A 21,237-nucleotide genomic window follows, 5' to 3' on the forward strand; every position below is an offset into this window, starting at 1 on the left:
CATTTCCCTATTTGTACATCGAAAAGAGGGCCATTGTCCAGGTTAGGCTACCGGCCTAGAGATAAGTTGAGATAATATGGCTTGATCTATACTTCCAAGTATGCTGGTCCGAAACCATACAAACACTCGAAGGCCAAGTAGAGAACCCTGTAGTCTATTTTCTAGTAATCTGAGAGTGAATGCAAGAAGTTCCACCTGCAGATGTCATGCCATTTCCCCCCCCCCCCGAGTCCTAGTATCAAATGTTCTGCAACATTCTTCGTGTAGTGCCGTTACTGTGTCTGATAGAGTACAGGCACTAATCAGTGATATCATGTATGTGCATAGATGAGTAGTTAAAAAAAAACAAAGCAAGACTTATTAGGCAGATAGTAAATTACAGAGTAGGATACTGACAAGATTTAGCAAGACAAATTATAATTTTCATGAGGTACTGGCACTCCAGAGTATGGCCGCAGGTTTCTTTAGCTGAATTAGGGTTTTAAGAGTATATATCATACAAGAAAGCAGCGTTTCTGGCCCACTGGCTTGTGACTAGAACAGGGGAATCACCCATGGATTCATCTTTTACCTCAGACACTCTTAACCGCAGGAAAACTTGATGAGCACTTCTTGAGAAGTGCTGGCGAGGTCAGTATGAACTACGTGATCACATCACGAGCAGTCAAGCAGTAACCAGGAACTCAGGGGAATTAAACATCCATCTTGCATAAAGTGAGAAAAATAAGCAATGATTTTCAGCTTCGTCTGGGCACAGATGAAGGCTTCAGCATGGCACAGGAAAAGTTTGCACATATGAGACATTTAAGCAAGATATCAACAGGTTAAATTGAAGGAAAGCATAGTAACCAGTACAGTGAAGATTTCCAGGGTTCAAGTATGTATCCAAATAGATGGTTTAACCAGGGTGATGCATAGTATAGGGTCCCAGAGGTTAGCAATGAAAGTGTTACAAGATAGTGTAAGAATTTATTAGGCGGTGGGTAGTAGATCCAGCAGCTTTTTTTTAATTCTATTTTGAGAGATGGGTCTTGCCTCATAATTAGTGGGATGTCATTCCAGACTTTTTGGTTGAATGGGTTTAAACACTTATGAGGCTTTAAGTGGCAATTTAATTTTCATTTTTGTAGGAAAGTGTCCCTTTTCTTTCATGGTCACCCCTACCTTTTGCCTGGCATCTGAAGCAAATTTGACAGATGTGCACTGGGTTCTTGCTATCCAGGTCCCCAGTGCCAGATCCCTTTCCCTAAAACTGTAATATAGTTCCCCCAATTGGCAATACCTTTAGCACCCCTTGTACGTCCCTAGTGAGTGGTACGCCTGGTACCTAGGGAAAGGAGGCTAGAGAGGGTCCATAAGGGCTGCAGCATGTATTGTGACATCCTAGGGGACTCCTCAGCACAAACACGCAATCGACCATCACAGGGTGCATGTCACGGTGCAGAGAAAAGTACAGACATGACATGGCACACCTCCTGTCTGCCATTTCTCCAGACACTGCATGCAGTATAGGTAAGACACCCCTACAGCAGACCTTATGGCCCTGAGGCAGGGTGCACTATACTACATGTGTGGACATTTCTGCATGAGTAGATATGCCCCTGTCATGTCTAAGGCAATTCTTGGATATTATAAGTGAACAGGCAAGCCATTTTAGGTACATGTGCTGGACACTGGTAATTACGAATTCCCCAGCTACATGAGGGCTTCACTGAAACTAGAGATGTTTGGTATAAAACGTCTCATATTAATAAAACCACTCTGATTCCAGTGATGGATTTATTAATACTTGCAGCCAGAGGGTACCTTAGAGGTACCCCCTGAAAACCTTCTGACTGCTACTGTACTGTCTGACTGGTGTAGCCCAGCCTGCCACCACATACAGGTTTCTGACTACCTGCAGGTGGGCGCCCACGCTCTCTAAGAACAGAAACAATTCCTGCTCTTGGAGGCGGTGTGATAACCTCCTCCAAGCAGGATTGCTAGGTAATCAGCAAATCAAGGCAGGAGGCTTCAAAGGCCTCTGCTGCCTTTGATTTGCGACTCAGGCTTCCCCAGACAGGGAAAATGCCACCCCCTGCACTGGCCCATTTGGCACCAAGACAGGTGGAAATATTAGCTTGTCGGGAGGTATGTTCCCCCCAAATTGCCAGCAATCTCCCTTGGAGTAGAGGAGCTACTCCCCTGCAGTCCTCGGGCACTGAAGAAGCAGAGTCTGGCTTACTGTGTAGCTGCTCCCTGGTCAGCTCAATGCAGCAGCCCCCAGGAAGAGGTACTTGTGCTCCAGAAGATAAGATCTGTCCCCCTACCGAGTGAGAGAACACCAGGACCAACCTGAGCTGTACAGGAGCAATACCTGGTGTACTGAACCCCCTTGCAGCAGCCAAGGCCTGTTTATGTCCAGTCAGGACTCTAACAGCAGTGAGACTGAGCAGCGATTGAGGGACATCAGCACCGCAGAGATCCATTTCCAGAGTGAACTAGCAGTTCTTGTTTTTGCATCCTCAACCAGTGAGACTGACAACGGCAAGGCCTGAGGACGCATAGAGCCCAGCCGGCCTTTCCACTCTGCACCCAAGGGCCCCAGCCTGGGTCCCGACAAACCGGCTGTGCCCCCTTGTTCCCAGGACCCTTGTGACCCAAGCCCCTCATTGGGAGCTCTCAGACTTGTCCCCAAGTCCCCCTCTGCTGCCTGTTTCTAGGTGGCCCCTTCTTTCCACCGACATAGCATGCAAAGCTACCACCCCGACCAGCACCTCTGCATCCGGAGCCCCAGATCAGGTAACGAGTAACTGCAGGTGGTATTTTGGACCTTGGCCCCCTACAACCTTAAGTCCTGAAGGAGGCCCCGGGGAAGCAGCCGTAAATACCTGTATGCAACATATGCCTTTTCTCTCATAGGGAGCATTGTTGCAATATTTTTATGTCTGGTGTTAGCCAAGACATTTGGATTTTAATATAATTGTTTATAATATATTTATAGGGACTTTCAGCTGTTCACATTTTTCCTCAGTACATTACGGCATACAGCATGGCTGATACCACACTGGCACACCTTAAGTGCATCTTGCCTGCTGCAGCACTTATCATCCAGGGGCTGAAGAAATATGATGACATCATCCCATCCAGATGGAAGTCCTTTGGCTCCCCTTTCTGGTCCGGATCGTCTTCAAAACCAACTACATCATTTACAAAGCTATCATGACCAGCCCCCCCACTTACCTTGCAGACAAGCTCACCATCTCTGGTGGATCTTGGCACACCCTCAGCCAGGTTACCATCAAGCTGCAGACTAGGAAACGTAAGAATGAAAAAACAAGACAACAGGCCTTTTCCATCTATGCACTCGGGATCTAGAATCTAGAACAACGTCTTCCTATCCATCAGAACCGCCCCAGTGCTGCTCTGATTTAGGAAAGAGTTGAAAACTCACCTCTTTAAAGAACACTACATCACTATGCATTAACCATCAGCAGCACATCTCCTCTTACTCGACTTTATGCTTAGGTGTGACCCTGTACAGCACTACGCTGCCTTTTGGCTAGATTTGCATTATAGAAATGCCATGTACATACATACATGGGGCAACGAATGAGTCAGCCTACTTCAGCCATTGGTGTATTTCACTGTGAGTGGCAGAAGAAGCATATCTCCCTAAGTGACAAGTACTACTATATCAATGTGCGCATTTTGGGATCAAATAGTTTTGTCTTTAGCCAATATTTATTCTTTTTTTTTTTTTTTGATTGATGAGACACAGGCAGTTTCCCCAATAACAAAGTTTTGCTAAACACATGAAAAACAAAACCAGCATTGACAAAGCCAAAAAAGCAGGTGGTCAACACCAGGCTTATTGGCTTTGTCAGTTTGTTAATTGTTAGCTCAAGTTATGCATTGATGGAAAGAAGAGAAAAATAAGGATTCATATCATTAATAACTTTTTTTTAACTCTTTAGACTAGGGTTCTCCAAAGTTGATCCTGGAGGGCCGGATCCATGCCAGATTTTTAAGATAACTACATGTATCTAAATTGGGATATGCTAAAAATCCGGAACGGATCAGGCCCTCCAGGACCGACTTTGGAGAACCCTGCTTTAGACAATAGTTACTTGGGAACCAAAATCTGGCAATATGTTTAGTGTTAAACTGTTTCATCCCATAGTAAGAAATGTTCAAAGTACACTATAAATAAACACTTCTTGGGCAATCCCGTCTAAAACAACGGCCTTTATAATTAAATGTCAAGTCTGTTTAAAGAGCGCATATCCTGAGCCACCAGGAAATGACTGTGCCCTAGCAATTCGTTAAAAACTTCAAAAAAGGCTCTAGTGGACTGGCACACAGTGGTAGGAAGGCATTTTTGGGCACTGGGGGAAGACTGATACTAAGTGCACTGTATGCAGCTGCGATGAGATTGCCACAAGAAGGTGCCATATTTAAAGAAACCCCTTATTTGATTGAAGGTGAGTGCCCAAAAGGAAAATTTATTTTTTCCTGGAGCACCGGGGCTAGTTATGTGTATCACATTATTTACTACTACCTGTGTAGCATTTTCTGCTAATAAGGGCTAATCCCCTGCTTCTCCATTGATTCCCTGCTCAGGCAAATAAAACATGACCATGCTTATTTAAACATCACCTACCTTCTTAAATTGACGTTTTAAGAGAGTTCTTTAAAAAGCCTTCTTGTTCGAGACATACATTTTGCTGGAAAAACTACACACCTGGTTGTAGGGACTGTACTACTGCATGGGGATGCTTTGTTTGAAGTGTTATAATGCTGGTATTAGTGACCATTCAAAAAGGGTCTCACGCTTTGTGGAAGGGACACTTGCTATTTACAGCTGATTTGTTGTTCCTTTGTCCAATCCGGTTTTAGCAGAGAGGTGTATTCAGTGCTCCAGAATTTCAATCCGTGTTTCCCATGTGTTAAAGGCATCTTTTCGTAAAACACGTCTGCAACTAAGGAGTATTCAATTGTCTGTGAAGCACTTGAAATATATCACTTGGAAAGGTCCCTTTAGTTTGAATGTTACTTAATTCACTTACGTCATAATTTGACCTCAGCCTGTCAGTGTTCAGCCTTGACAATCAGCTGTGCCTGTTCTTTACAGACGAGCTTTCGCTTATTCAGTGGTTTCTTATATTATTTTTTTTACATTTCCTTTGTTGCCAGGTCACAGGCCGAGAGTCCATGAAAGACCGATCCTCGAAACCTCTTCGTGTTGCCGAGAGTGATGTTGACGTATGTATTTTCCAATGGCGAGTTGCTGTTTATTTTCCATTATAATTCTGGATATTAATGTTAACAGAATTGTGAAACAAGTGTGCCGTCCGTGTGTTACCTCATGTGAATGTCCTTCTGTGTTTTAGGCCAAGCTGAGTATCCTCTGCGAGCAGGATCGGATTCTGCAGGACTTGGAAGACAAAATGAGAATTCTGAAAGACAATAAAGTAAAGACAGCTTTTTGTTGCCACGCTTTTTTTTCTGAAAATGTGTAAATGTTGGTAAAACATGGCAGTTATATTATGCTGATGCCTTTTGCCCTTTTTGAGTATACAATTCTATGTTCTTCAGCCAAGTGCTTAGCAGAGTATTTATTTACAAACATGCATTGCCTGATTTACAAATTCAGCAAATATTGGTTTGCATATATTGAGTATTTACGATCACGTTGCTACTTCTAACACACAAAGCAGCCAGTTCTCAAAAAGACCACTTTCTATATCCCTCTGCTCAAGTCTGATGAAGACTACTTGTAGGGAGGAGGAAGAGCTGCTTTCACCCCAGGTAATTGACTGTGACAACTGTTGGTTGGGGAAGTACTCAGTGGGACCCAATCTACAATGTGCGCAGGCCATTTGTAAGCAATGTGGTTAAAGTGAGACTGGTCAGCACACGTTTTTAGGTCTCGCCTGACCCAGCGCATGCGCTGGTCTGGCGAGACTTATTGAGAGGGCTCCAAAAAGTGCTACCAGGCCAGCCTAGAGCTACAGTGCATGTGCGCGGGCGCGCGCGCCGCGCTTTACCGCGATTACTTTCACTTTCGCGGCCGCACGGCCGCTTTGATGTTTGATCGCGATCACTTTCGCGGCCGCATGGCCGCTTTGCATAGGCAATAGGTCTCGCTTTTGGGACCTTATAAGTATTTAGTTATGCAACTGTTGCATGGCTAAACACTTATAAGGTCCCAAAGGCGAGACCTATTGGCTATGCCAATGCTTGTTATGTTTGGCAGTAGACAAAGTTTCAAAATTCAGGATGTTTTAGAGGCAGAGGAAACATTTGATACTTTTGAACATTTACCCTGGAGTTAATGCTGTTCTTCTGTTAGAAACTATGACAGAGGTTCTATGATCAGCTAACACATTGACTAATTCCAGAAGTAACGGCCTGAAAGAAGGTCACATGCCAGAGTGTTCTTAGAGTTCAGCCATATTGTACAGTGACGGCTGCCACTTACGGAGAATGGTGGGCGGGCAAATGGGTGGGTGCATGAACTGACGGTGCCCCTCAACTACTAACACCTCTCCTCGGCTCAAACTGGCTTAATAAATACCGCACACGTACAGTATTTAGCGCTGTTAACTAACACATAATTTTTATCATTTACAAACGTTTACCTCTCGATAAAGACATTGACTGCGTGGAGAAATGGGCATTGCCCAGAAGCGTGTCTGCATTCCTGCATGCCCATAATCTTGCTCTCAGTGCTGACGTTTCTGAAGTGCAGAGCACTACCTTTTATACTCCGCACGCACGTAGAAAAGTCATAACAATTTTACATCTGAGGAGACAGCCACTTAACGTGAAAACAGTTGCTCGACGTTGTGTGTCATATTCCTGTTACATCAGGTATGAAAGCTACGGTCAAGTGGCCTAACACCCCACGAGCCAAAACCATACTTAACCTTGGCACTTCCGGCTCCACACTGCAGCCATACACTCCTTAAACTGGGCCGCAAATAAAACAGCAAAAATATAAAGAGACATCAATTGCCCCACAGAGTAATGTGGCGGACTTCGGGAAGTGCAATTCCCAAATGTAATGGCACTTTAAGTGTAATACCAGCCGTATGTAATATTTCCTAATGTGTCATTTAAACGGGCCGTCCCTGCAATATTGGGAAGAGAAGTAGCCTTACCAAAGAAAACACCCCTTGGCTAAAACCTGAGACTCCCAGTCCCACATAGGTTGTCAGCTACGAGCCACCATCAGCGGGAAGCACCCGCCTCAACAACGCCCCCACTTCCCTCTCCACATTGCAATTATTAAACTCGGGCCCATAGGGCCGGTGATAGATTGTTTGGTGGCACTGCCACTGGCACCTACTTCTTGCTTCGAATTGGCTGGCTCTGCTGTCGTGACCAGCAAGACGAGATGTCCAGGGATCTTCGTGATGCGATAATGTCGATCAAGGCTCGCGGCAGTCAGGACAAATGTCACCCGACCGTGACTAGACAAGGACAGGTGTGGGTCTGTCTGCCTCCCTCATGCTCTCCGAGAGGGGAAAGGGACGGACAGGCTGGCTGAACAGCCCAGCAATGGCAGAAATGGCCAATCACTGCATGGCTTCACATAAGCCATACACTGATTGGCCATACTCCTTTGCTAGAGCCTCTCAGCCTCCTGGTGCCTCTTATGTGCACAAAGCTGCACCAGGCAACAATGTCTCTCAGACAATCCAGATGCTGCTCCCTTGCAGTGCCAGGATTGGCTTCAGCAGGGGAACTAGACGCTCATTAGGAGACCGGATCTGCGGCACGGATCACCCCCCAATCCCCTAATGTGCAGCCAGCGCAAGCCTCTAGTGTGCATATCGGGCTGGCCGGAGAAATTCTCTGTCGAACCCGACTTGTGCTGTGTGCTTGCTGCCACCTACCACCACCCCTATGATGTCACATGGTAGTCTATGACTGAAGGCCCACCCCCCTTCAGCCGGTGACTGCCTCCGCCCACGCATAAAATAAATACAATATTGAGTCATTGAGAGTGTTTTATTATACATGTAATAGGGGGCAGGAGGCCAGATTATTACTTGGGCAACACCCCAGCGCCCTAAGGCAGAAACTCTCTGAAATTGTAGCAAGCATATTAAAGAGAACACAAAATGCGCAGCAGCACATTTTATGTGCATTTTTTTCTAATTCTTTTAGGATAAGCTTGAGACGGTTTTGGAGGTTTTGCACAGACAAATGGAGCAGTACAGAGATCAGCCCCTGCACGTAGAAAAGATTGGATGCCAGCAGAGGCTACTGCAAGAGGATCTGGTTCAAATCCGTGCTGAGATCTCCAAAGTGTCAACTGTAAGTGTTTTTTTCACATTATTAGCTAAAAATATTTTAGGGTTAATTCGAGCAGTCATAAAACAGATTGTATTCTCTGGGACATATCTGGGGAGTACTTCTTGTGCTAGTGTAATGTTATTGAGACTTCTAAGTAGCTGCAGCAGTGAGTGCCCATTTCCTGAATGAGTGAACCGCTCTCTCGTTCATCACTTGATAGCGGAATGGGCACCCTCTGAAGGGCACCATTAAATTGAAATCTTGTCACCGGTGTTAGACAGGACCCTGCTGTCAGGATTTCATGTGAGAGTGGATATTGTGGTTTTGGCTAGACAAGGGGCAGATTGGCAGGAGGTCAGTTATATATTTTTTTATATTTGGGCGGGAAGGGGAGGGTGTAGTGGCGTGGGTTGAGTGGTAATAATAGAGGGCAGTGGGGTGGTTGGCAGGAGGCCAGGTGTATATTTTTTCATTTGGTTAGGGGCTGGCAAATCTAGAGAGTGGTTGAATGAGTGGCAGGAGGCTAGGTAATTTTGTTATCAGTTTGGGTGGGAAGAAGCGTAAGTGTTGAGGGCGTGGGTGGCAGGTTGCCAGGTATTTTACATTTTTGCCTATGGAAGGGGTGAGGAGGCTGTGTAACGTAGTTCTTCCCCATTACTCTTCTACTCTTATTTAGATGTTGGAAGCAGGAGCAGATTATCTGGGGGGCCAAACAGAACAAAATCAAAGATGTGTAAGAAGTGAATAATGGGGATGGTTTTCGACTCTGTGTTCTCACTGACAACTCCAGCTTCGCTCTTGTTTTTTATTTGGTGTCGCTTTGAACCGCTCGGTGAAAAACATTCCAGCTATTTACTTTTACCTATCTGTAATTCTATATGTTATGCTTGCCTTCTATGGAAATACGGTCGGTTACACGAGATTCTAAACCTAGTAATTCATAGCTATGATTCAGCAATAGTTTTTGGTGAAACTCATTACCCACTATTTTTACATCGCAATGAAGTGCCAGGCCACATTTGGGATAGGGAGGAGAAGCCATATAATTAATGACTTCTCCATTACCCATTTGTCTCAGGATTAAATCAGGACCTTAGTGGTAACATTGAGACCATGTACAATTACACTTAGTAGCTTTTATTGGAAAGTAAATGTACAGGACAGTCTAATAATGTGGTATATTGTAGATGCCATCTTTTAAAGTTCACAGCTCAATTTACTTAACCATGAACAACATGTACTGCAGTTGAAATAAGAGTCAAAAAGTTTGATCTGGACATTCCTTCTATAGATTTAGAACAAATGTGTGTCAACAAGTGACTGAGACACATTGAAGATGAGAAGGACTAGGTGGAGCAAAGGCTGGTAGTGCCAGTTGGAAGAGAGCCCCTTCTTTTTTGTTCTGTCTGTATTAATCCGTGCGGACACACAGTTCCTTAGGCGTTGTAACTCTGAATCTGCAATCCATTCAGTCCAGGCACACTTCAGGCGGTTTCCAGTACAAGGCTTTGGATGAATCCAGTGAAAGTCTTACCCAATCAAGTGTTGGGATATTTGCGCAGTCTATCAGTCTGATTTCGATTATCGTATCAAGGATCTCGATTGCATGGTACTGGCAGACCAATAGCTGGATTATGCATCATTCAAGATCTTGCTTCATATCTAGTACTTCCTTCAATGATATGTGATTATTTCCTTTAAAAAAAAAAAGGAAAGAAAACATTTGTGCCCAAAAATCTTGGAAAGTAAAGAATCTCAAAATCAAAAGCATTGGTAAAACAGAAACCTGTCCTTTTAGAACAGCTTCCCCTTTGCGAGTCATCCCGGGTAGAGCTGACAGTTGTCCAGGGGACGACTTCCTCCCTCCCCCCAATGTTTTCCAAAATAAAAATCTTTTTTTATTTAAGGCTAAGGCAACCTGGTCATTTAAGGGCCACAGGCTACTATATACACAAGGCTTCCATTTTGAAAAGAGAATGCAGGCGTGGAGGTCTGCTGTCCTTGCATGTCACATCCCTGTGTTAGTAACCAATCGCAAAGAGTTGCAAATAGCAACCTGCCTAAGTTATATGCACTGGGGAAGCCGTTTTGAAACCATATGCAAATTTTCATTTTGCAATGCAACCTTTTAGTACATAGAAGGTTTCCCAACATGAAAGGAAGTTCGCAAACATTTGATATACATTTTGTGTCCTGCCTGTGTGTACACCAGACCCTAAATGCATATACACTTAAGGGATAAAATGGGAGAAGACTGTAAAGTTATACAATTGTAGAGAAAAAACACTTCTCTTTAGCCTGTTTTGGCAGTAGGCCCACCTGTGTGTATGGTAATCACAATACTTCTACAAACACCTTACAACTCAAGCTACCAGAGTTCAGCCATGCTCACATTGTACTGGTTGTTTGGAAGATATTAAATTTCTATTGACTCAATGATGGTTCTAGAATTTCAGGGAAAGGTCTTTGAGGACGCAGATGTAAACATCCCAAATTCTCCTTCGTAGTACCCAAACTAAATCTTTTATAACAACCGTTAAACCCTTTCACTAGTGGGCTGCTTATATTCTGCTCTAAAACTGTACTCCTTAGCTGCAATTTCCTCAGATTTTATTTTTACCCTTTCTCTGCTCCATTAGTACCATCGATAAACAGTACAAATCTGGTATATTTTACTCCGAATATTCATAATAATAGTCCTTGGGTGTAGAGGCTGATTCAGCTTCACCTGCACTCGCAGATACGGCTGCCCCAGAGACCCGCTTCCTCAGAAAGTGGGGCCTGAGCTGGACATCTAAACCAAGGTGCAGCCACTATTCACAGGGCCACCGATTTTCTTAATATTAAAAGCATTCATATATCTTCTAGTGATCCTTTACTGATTTAAAGACCGAAGAGTCTGTACCATCCACTAAACTTCACCCAGTTGCCTAACTACTGGCTAAGCACCTATAGCGGTGGTCAAATTACGAACACCACTTGCAGTAGGGTACATCTGAAGTGTTCACCGCACTCCTACGGGTTTGTACCTGATGTAATCAGGAGTCTCATGTGAAAAGCATTAACTGCTTGAATGGACTCTAATCCATAGCTCGTATACAAAGGAATGACTAAAAGATGTATATAGCACACCACACAACTAGAGTTGTCTCTAAGCACTGGACTTCCAAATGAACCACCTCACGGCCACCGGGGAGGGAGCATATGGATTGCGAAAAACAAAATTTCTTCATGCTGGTTTTGAAAAGCTCAAAATTAGGAGGTCTTCTTAACTTCACTGGTAGTTGATTTCATAAGGCAGAGCCCGGGGAGCACAGATTCATATTGCACATATACCAGAGATTGAGGGGCATAGACACAACCTGGCTACGGTCTGGGGAACTAAAGTATCTTTGAAACACAAAGCGACCAATCTTTTCCCAAAATGTACCAATGGTACTTAGTTATTATCAAACCTATTGTAAGTTATAAGATGGCCTCAACCATGGGCAAACGTTAATTCTCCATTTTCTCTTGCGTGTTGTACCTTCCTTTCCATTTTCTTTAATTCAGAAGTAAAATCACTGTTTCTGTGGGTCTCTTCTCTACTGGTACTAAGCCGAGCAAGATAATCTAAAAACTTTGTTTAATTTTTTGTGAAATGGGTAAGAGTTTGTTTACAATTAAAATTGGCAATATCTGTCATACAACGGTGAAATTTGGCAAACAGTGTATTTCTGATGGATAAGTACAGTTTGAGAAAACTGTTATCTTTGTGTGATGAGGTTAAGGTTAATTGCTAGTAAAAGCAAGCAGGTAGTGAGTTAGATGTTCGAATCACCCAGAAACAAACTGCTCGATCGTTATTTAGTTATTGGACTAGCTTTTCTATCAGGGAAGTGGAAAGAAGCATCGTAGCCTGATGTCTAATAAATCTTTATGCATTTTATTGCATATTTGCCAGATGCTTCCCAGAGCAGCCACTTACATCCTTTTCAGTATGTGTATTAGCCCTCTTGATGGTGAGTTGTTGATGGAAGATAACAGCCTCACCTACACCTCTTTTTAGAGTTCTTTCAGTAGGGATTATTTTGTATTTTGGTGGAATCCTAGTGTAGTGTAAAACATCATTAAGCCAGGTTCCTGCAATACACAGAATTTGAACTTTGGTATTAAGTAGGGTTACTTCAAATGTTAAGTGTCATGTCTTCGCTGCTCACGGACCAACAACAATTTAAAGCTGTGTAATAAATAGTTTTGACTCACCTTGTGAATTTTGGAAGAAACCCAAATTCGCTCCTTTTGGTTGGAAGATAATTGGTCTCGTATCTCTGACCCGCCGAAAACCCCCCCTTCCACATTCACACACAAGGGGAGAGGAAGGTTTGAAGGAAAATGATAATGGCTCTGAGCAGTCTGATGTGAAAAATATAAATTATTTCAATAGCGAGTTGTCATAAAGGGAGCAGTATTAAACGCAGCTCCCTGTTTATAAATAAGTGAAAAGTGCATGATAGATTCTGGTACTATGCACCCAGAGAGATTGCGTGATAATTCGCTTTGCCGCATTGTTGATGATCATGTCAACCATATTGCAACACATGCAGTGTCCCCCTGATGTTTGGGTTTCCCTCTTCAAAACACCTCATCTTTCATTGCCATCATTTTCCGCCCTAATCATCTACTCGAATTGCATGACGTGCAATCAAAGGTCGTACTCCCCCTTTCAGATGTAGTCATCTTGAGGCTTACGCTGTGATGTAGGAGGGAATGTCGCTTGCACTTCCTGTAAATGCAGCTGTCATTTAGGCTAGATGTGCGGTGCAACAACAGGCCTTCCCTTTTCAGAGCAGTACAAGTCCTAGTCAGGCTTCCATCAGTCTTTTATCTGAAAACAATTTCCGATTTCCATACCAGACAGGAAATCTTTCTACTTGTTGTTTTCTCCAGATATGCATGCCTACTACCCAGCATCTAGAATACCCCAAAATCTTCACCGTGAAGTGGGGTGTTGTGTTTAACATGTACTAGAACAAGGAGATCAAAGCCTCTCCCAGCCCACGTGTCTTATGGAGTTGGAATGCTTCCTGAAATGACATATATACAAATCCTCAGCACACCTTCAAAGTAAATACATTAAGTTACATTAAATATCACAATGATGCTTATCTTTATATTTTCAGATGTCTTTAATTCAAGATCTATAAGCCTTTGTCTGGCTAAGAAGGCTTAAAGATCTTGAATTAGAGACATCTGAAAATATAAAGACAAGCATCATTGTGATATTTAATGTAACTTCATGTATTTACTTCGAACGTGTGCTGAGGATTTGTATATGTAGCATAAGTGGTCCGCTGGCCTCAAACGTGCGGATCTGGTGGTTTTTCCCTACCATATGCACCGTGCCAGATTACCTGCCTTAACTGATTTGTACTTGTGATAGACCTTAGAGCGCCATCTTTGCCTATTGCTGACCACCGACTGTATAACTAATGCTTCCTGAAATGAGTTCAATGCTTCTTGCAGGAAGAAATGCAGTTAGCAGATGTAGCCCCGTTCCACATACACCATGTGTTATGCGTGGGAGGAAGAAAGACAACAAGTTCTGTTCATGTTGTTCATGCCTAAATATAATCCATATTTTTTCTTGCAACAGAAACACTCCAAATAACTACGCATCTCCTCCCACTCGTGTAATCCTGCATAAAAATGCCAAGGTTGGGGTAAAATCATGTCGCCTCAAGACTTGGATTTTTGTTTTGTTTTGAAGCATGTCTTCTTAACTCCAAGGATTTACATAAACACCCGCTCATTACTTAATTTCATTGCACGAATTACAGACAATCGTATACATTCCCTGTTACTCATAACAGCCCTTGATTATTGTATGTCAGACTGTTGCAACTCAACAACCTTGACTGCTCCCAGTACGCGTGTTTAGTGTCCTAGCTAGAACTAGACCCTCCAAACTTTTCATGCACAATTATACTTCTGCTATTGTTAATTCCTGACATGCACACGTGTTCTGCAGGTCTGTTGCAGATTCCCAGAAGTACCCACAAAGTTCTTCCCAAAACTCTCCCCAAACATGCAGTTCAAACATGGGCGTAAACTTATGGGAATCCATTTTTGGCATTTGTGAAGCAGACCCTTAGCCTTCAGAAAAGAACTACCTAATAAATCCTAATGTTGCTCCATTTGTTCATTAATGCAAATCTATCTGTTCACATAAGTTGTAAGCAGGAAGAATGAGTGTTTGTTCCCCCAGAGCTAGAGCAACATTGGTGATCCTTGAACTGCACATCCAATCAAGCAGTTCTCACAGCACCGAGAACGAGTTATGTGCTTGACTGATGCTACAATTTACTCCTTCCGCATGAATGTTGCAAGCATTAGTCTTGTTTTGACATTTCTATGCAGATGTCTAGTCATCTAAGCTCTTCCTAGCAACACATTTTGAATGAAGCCTGGAATTCGCTGTAGATAGACATTTGACTAAGGAATTATTATTCACCATAGCATCTGCACAACTCTAGGCACTCTAGTGTCCCGTTTGATATATTGATTACAACTCATTTGTAGCATGATGATGATGATCCAGTGCTAGTATTCCCAACTGCGACCGGCTCCTCACCTAAGGAGTTGAGGAGATAACTGAGGTGATCTGGGAAATGTTTCCAGTATTTAGCTGCAAATCAAATCTGAAGAGGATCTACGTCCTGCTCTGACACACAGATGTAATGAAGTTTAACCCAAGTGCACCGAGGCTAGTATGGAAGCACTTGCTCTTGCATTATGTGTGAAACCTAATGTGAGGCCTAGGAGGGTCTCATTGCACCTACATAGAGCCTGAAATAAAATTAATGTATATTCTGGAAGCCAGTGCAGGCTCTGAAGGTGCCCAGATATATAAACCCTACTTGATAGGCCAAGAATAAGGTGAGCACCCACGTTTTGCAAACTTGCATGCTACAGTGTGAGGTCTTGGGTGGGCTTAGACAAATGGCAGTTCTGTAATCTAGACGAGATGTAAGTGTCTGTGCGATCCACTCACAAAAGAACATAGATATCATGGCAGTGCTTAATTTGAACCGGTGATTTCAGGTGCTCGGCCCTGGCACTTAATTGCCACCACCAGTTCTTAATTGCCAGAACCTGCACTTATGACAGCTGCCACATGGCGGCGTACTTTGTGTAATTTACAGATGAGCAGAAAAACAGTTGTTAGTTAATTCAATATACATTAAAAACAACTAATACCTGCCACCCAAGACATTCTTAAAGCTTTGGCGGCCTTGAACAGTCTGAATTGTCACATTTGTAGCAGTGTGATGGTCAGTAGTTGTGTAAATCAGGCGGCCATGTGTGGTGCAAACTGCGATGGCCTCCTGACGAGGGACCTGGCACTTATTTATTTTTTACAAATTAAGCACTGGATCAGGGGATGACTTTTCCTCAAGGTTTTGGGAATAAAGCCAGTATGTGGCCAGTTTGTAAAGGTGGGGAATAAAAGAAAGTCTCTGAACAGCAGGTGTTGGCAACATCAGTTAGCCTTGCCTTTAAAAGGTGAACATCAACATAGTTGCTTTGGCACTGCTTGTTTATTTTCACTTTATTATTCTAGAATGGCCATTAGCCATGTTGGAACGGTAAAGTAAATCAGCCAGAATGGTAGCTGATGTGTCATGGAGCATGCAGCACTTTGCATTTCATCTGTTCGAGGGGTTTTCAAATGCACATCCTTGCTTTTGACCATTTGTACCTCACTAGGATCTATTATGGTTTCTGGAGATTTTGAAGAAACCACTGCTTGAACCCTTACAAGGAGTTGATTTTAGACAGCTAACTTTCAATTTTTTGTTTCTGGTAGCAATCAGCAGTGCCAGGAAATTTGACTCCCTGTTTTTTAAATAGCCTTTATTCGGAATGTTTCCTTATATATCAGTCTTGGGACCTTATTTGATTCCTAATGTTTCTTCATCTGTTTGTTTGGAGAAATACTTTATTCTACCTGAATTTTGTCTGCCCTCTTCTGAAGAAGTTGGCTTCCAAACATTGGATGTCAAGGAAACAATTTATATTGAGAGAGTGTCTTTCTTTAGAGTATTCGGTACACCTTTGTTAATTCTGGCCCTGCAAAAAGGGTGTATAAGCCTACAATTTAGATTTTTAGTAATGGGGTCAAATTATTGATTATTAAGGCCTCCCACATCCGGAAGTTAGGGATTCACGGAATACCTGCAGGACACGTTCCTGCTTCATGGGCAGAGTCACAGGGTGAGTCTTTAATCAAGATTTGTGCCTCTCCTTCCACTGATGTCAACATTTCTGACTTCAACATGTGGATGAAGTCTGAAGATGTTTGGATTGAAGGTTCTCTCTGCTGTGCAGTCATATTTCAGTTACCAGCAATTCCATTATTCTGAGCCAAGTATTCCTCATTCTAGTCCTTACTCTCAGCCTCCCGTTGATTGGTTAACTAGTCCGATTTATGCGCATGAAAGGATGTTTGTTTGGGAGCGGAACTATGTCAGGAGTCAGCATGTGCTGGCGGGAGGCAGTCTTGTTATACGTCCGCAGGAAGTAAGGCAGCCTAAATGTTTTATATTTTGATTACTGTTTACAGCTTCATCAACCTGTATTTACAAGGCGGGCACACCTTTTTGAAAAGTGACTGGAAGCAGGAAGGATGGAAATATCCGTAAGCAATTAAAACATTGCTAGTAGTATACCTGTAGAGCTGCATCGTTCGCAGGTTTCCAGGCATACTTCTGGGAATGCCAAGTGACATTTTGTTTCAGGTTGGGATTTCCGTTCTATGCAATATTACACAGTACAATTTTGCACTGGGAAAATGCAGCCCCTCTGTGCAACTGAACGCCTTTCTTTTTATTTATTTTCCTCCGCATTTTTCCCGTGGAAACTTCTTCCCCTCCAGCCCACAAAGTTTGGGATATTCTGTTTGCGAATTGCCATATAAACACAAGTTTGTGGGCCTTCACAAACTCTCAAGGCACGCCAGGGGCAGCGTCGCCCCACTGGCTCAGAGCCAACAGCTGATAAATAAGATGATTTTTTATAATCATTTTATTTTTTCAGCTGCTGGTTCTGAGACAGTGCGTTCAGGGAGGGGCCAGGCCATGATAGGGAGGAGGAATGATGCGCTAAGTGCACTTCAAAGTGCTCATGTCTGTTTGGCCGGTCGTCTCAGGCCAGCCAAACAGACATGCTCATTTAGGTTTCTCCACCCAGCTGTATTCTACAGCCGGGTGGAGGGACTGCACAGACTCCCTGCGCATGAGTGGAGTATCAAACCAGCCCGCTCAGGCCAATCCCGGCACTGCTCTCACAGTATGAGAGCAGACTCTGGATTAGATGGAAAGTCTGTCCCAGGGTCTGCTGGCAGAAGCGGAAGAAAGGAGGAGCACCTGAGCGCGAGGGGGCCACAGGATCAGGTGAGTTTAAAAAAAATATATATATTTTGATTCAACCCCTATCCCCCAACTCCCAACGCTGCCCTGCTCCCCCCGCCAACCCCCCCCTCCCATGCTGCTGCTGCCCTGCTGCTCCGCAATTGCATCTTGGTAGGAGCCGCAACTGAGGCAAGCCACACCTTGATCTGCCCATTTCCCCTTGCATGGGATACGTAACTGAAGACAGGGGGATAGTATGCAATTACTCCGTAGTAGAGCTCATTCACACCTTCTGAGTATTTTTTCGTGGAAAGCTGGCAAGCATAAATGGTGATTAGGGGCCTGATGGTTTGCAACAACATCCTTCTGCAGCATTTGTTGGTTCACCTCTTATGCTATTGCTGTGAAGCCATTGATCTTGGGACAATTATTCATTAGTAATGTGAAAACTTTATGTTGACAGGAAATGGAAAATGCCTGGAATGAATATCTGAAACTTGAAAATGATGTAAACCAGCTCAAAGAAGCCTTACATGAACAAATGAGCAGGTCGTTCTATTCTCAGGTTCGTTTTTTTGTAATAAGCTCTTGTATATTTATATCTCGGTAAGCACAAAAGTAAAATTGTGTGCGAAACAATGACTTACTAGTTCACTGTTGACACTATAGATAATGCAACCCAACACTACAGAAAAAAGTATTTGTACAGTGGGGAAGTTTAGAGCCGCACTCAGATAGGACATATCCCTGCTAAGTATGTGATGTCATATAAGGGCAGTCTAGGGAATATTGAATAAAGTTGTGCCTTTCCGTAAAATGCCATTCCAGGTTGTTACCTAGAGGTAACTACATGCCCTATCTTTTAGAGCCAGATGATTCTGGTGCAGTGCAGAACAATATCCGGTAATCAGTTTGTCACAAAGGTTTTCCATTCTGCACCATTAAGGAAATATATTCAGCATAAGCTGAAGAGGTTGAAGTATTAATGGGGGGAGGCTGTGTTAGGATTGTGAATTTTCTAGAACCTTTCAGGGCTATGAATCGGAAACAATTTTTTTGACAGTTATTCCCCAAATTACTGTGCCAAGAAGTGAATACGGCAGAAAGGTCTGCAAGAAATACTAGAAATAGTTCATCCCTTTCTGCCATATATACTGGCGTTCTTCCTAATCACAGCCTCCATAGTTGCCTCCTTCAACTTGAAGATAATTTGTATGCCTGTAATGTGCTGTACTCCATAGGTCCGTAGTATCTGGGAGTAGGACCTACATGTCCTTGGCTTACCTTGGAGTGAAGTTCCATTCGGGTTGGATATTCAAGTCAATACATTGGCTCGCTTTACACCTGAATAGTTTCTGAACATGACCATGTGGCTGTCTTGAGGCCTTAAAGGAAGCTCAATTTCAAAACTAAAAAAGACAGTTGAGAAGGAAACAATGAGGTGGTAAAACATTACTGGGATAGCAGGTTCTCCTCTGTGCTTCCATTGCAATACTGCTGTTCCAAGAATTTCAAACAGTGGTTTTGACACATAAGTTGTGTTAAATGTGGAGTTACCGCATCAAAACATTGCTGAATCAAGTACTACTCCTAAACCAAGGACTAGATCATATTGTTTTGATGGTTTGAAGATAATATTGTATTATGAATTCAGATGGGCCAATATTACAAGCTCATCTGATGATTCTGATGCATGTTTCAATTCATGTATTCTGTACAAAAACTTCACTGGGCGAGAATGTGGCATTACAGCTAGAGCTGCCAACTTTGGAGCTGGGAAACCTGGTTCAAGTCTTGGCGTCTGCTCAACATCCTGTGAATCTGGGCAAATCACTTCATGTCCCCCTCACTAAAAAAATAATTAATGTGAGCTTGTGTAATGTAACCGGTACTCATGTTAAGCGATCCAATACCTTCAAATCGAGTTTGCGATAAATGAAACTGCAAAAAAAAATCACTTAGGGGACTTCCCCTATTAAATAAAGTATTACCCCTGCACAATTCCTAAGAGAGTCCTATGCCACAGATATTTGCTCCATTCTTTCACTGTACATATCTCTGTATTATCAGTTTGTAGGTTCAACATCTAACAAAGTAAAGAATAAGATGATTTCTTAAGATTCCACAAAACATAAAATGCGTTGCTGAATTTTGGGATTATTTAACATCCATGGACACAAGGTTATTAAGTGGGGATTACAATACAAATGGATGTTTCTTCTTCAGCCAGTAGTGACTGCAGGAGATTGCAAAGTGTTTTGTATCAGAAATGTTCAAAACAGTTTCCGTTAGCCAATAGAGTTGCTGAACACATTTCTTTTAGATTACCAAGCTGGTACTTTTTGTGACGCGAAGCCCATTTGTTAGGACTATTCTAATGTATCAGTAATAAAAGATGCCAGTGCTCACTCCTAATTCCTTAATAAGTCTTGCGTATGCATGCTGCTAAAAAGAGAACAATTTGACTCAAGTAAATGTCTGCTAGTGTTCTGCGCTCTGGATTATTTCCTCTTTTGAATTAAGACTTTGCTCACTTGTAACCCAAAGAATGTTGAAGGAAGTGTAACTCCACATGGTTACCGATGCTCTGCCAACTTTGTTCAGTACCTTGGTCTATGGGAATCTTTGCACCTCTACTTGGAGATTAAATTTCAAAAGGTAATGAATCAACATTGAAAGATCACAAACCTCTTTAAAAGTGCATCGTTTATGGTCAAGACGCATGTCTGATCTTTTCCATAGATGCTGTAGATGACCTAGGGTGTCCCATGCAGGGTAGCCATTAAACAGATGGTATCTGTTCATCAGAGCTCATCTGCTCAAGATGCTATATTCTTGGTGAAACCTTAGCATGTCTTCAGCTTCAGTATAATAGGAAGATAAGAATTCATTATTTTTAAAAAACAAGCCTATTAAAGGTTTTGTAAACCTGATTTGGTGGTCTAAAATAGACTGTAAATCACCTAATCAGGGAAGTTTCTACCACCGAAAAATAGAATTTGGGAATTTTTGAGAGGGAAATTCGCCTAGTTGGTCTCTTTGGGTTTCCAATGGCTTCTCCCTACTCCTGTTTCCTAGCCTTTATTATGCATGATAAAATTATTAGGCCAATGATGACATGTATCCAATGCTTACAGTAGGTCTGATCATGCTGTTTTTTGTGTGATGAAATTTGATAATGAAATGTAATAAGATTTAGAAAGATGTTCTTGTGTTTTGATAAAATGTAACATTCTTCTCATGGTTATTCCCTGTGGCTGAACATTAGGAGAAAACACAAATGCAGAAGGAATTATGGAGAATTGAAGATGTCACAGCTGGACTTAGCACTAATAAAACAAACTACAAAGTCCTAGTGGAATCCATCAAGAATCCCGGTAAGAAACCTCTGTGTTTTGCCTGCCAGTGATTTGGCCTTTTCCCACACAAGTAACAAATCAGGAAAGTATTTTTGAGCAGTGAACAATATAAGAATATGTGCAGGATTTAAATCAATCTTAATCCTGTTCTGAGTGTGTGTGCCAAAATGCTTCTGTTATTTCTTTTAGAAAGATTGTCA

The 21,237-nt window shown here is 42.7% G+C and overlaps 1 protein-coding gene across 5 annotated transcripts in view; it reads left to right on the forward strand.

Moving 5' to 3' along the window:
* Positions 1–21,237, forward strand: part of PLEKHA7 (pleckstrin homology domain containing A7) — a 954,991-nt gene that overhangs the window by 830,119 nt on the left and 103,635 nt on the right. For all 5 annotated transcript variants that reach the window (XM_085648087.1, XM_085648089.1, XM_085648088.1 and 2 more), the window contains 5 exons: positions 5,176–5,244; positions 5,373–5,453; positions 8,158–8,307; positions 18,142–18,243; positions 20,947–21,055. In XM_085648087.1, coding sequence (XP_085504213.1) covers positions 5,176–5,244; positions 5,373–5,453; positions 8,158–8,307; positions 18,142–18,243; positions 20,947–21,055 — 511 coding nt within the window. The remainder of the gene's footprint in view (positions 1–5,175; positions 5,245–5,372; positions 5,454–8,157; positions 8,308–18,141; positions 18,244–20,946; positions 21,056–21,237) is intronic.

Source organism: Triturus cristatus, chromosome 3_2 (assembly GCF_964204655.1).
Source record: "Triturus cristatus chromosome 3_2, aTriCri1.1, whole genome shotgun sequence".
NCBI classification, from domain to species: Eukaryota; Metazoa; Chordata; class Amphibia; order Caudata; family Salamandridae; genus Triturus; species Triturus cristatus.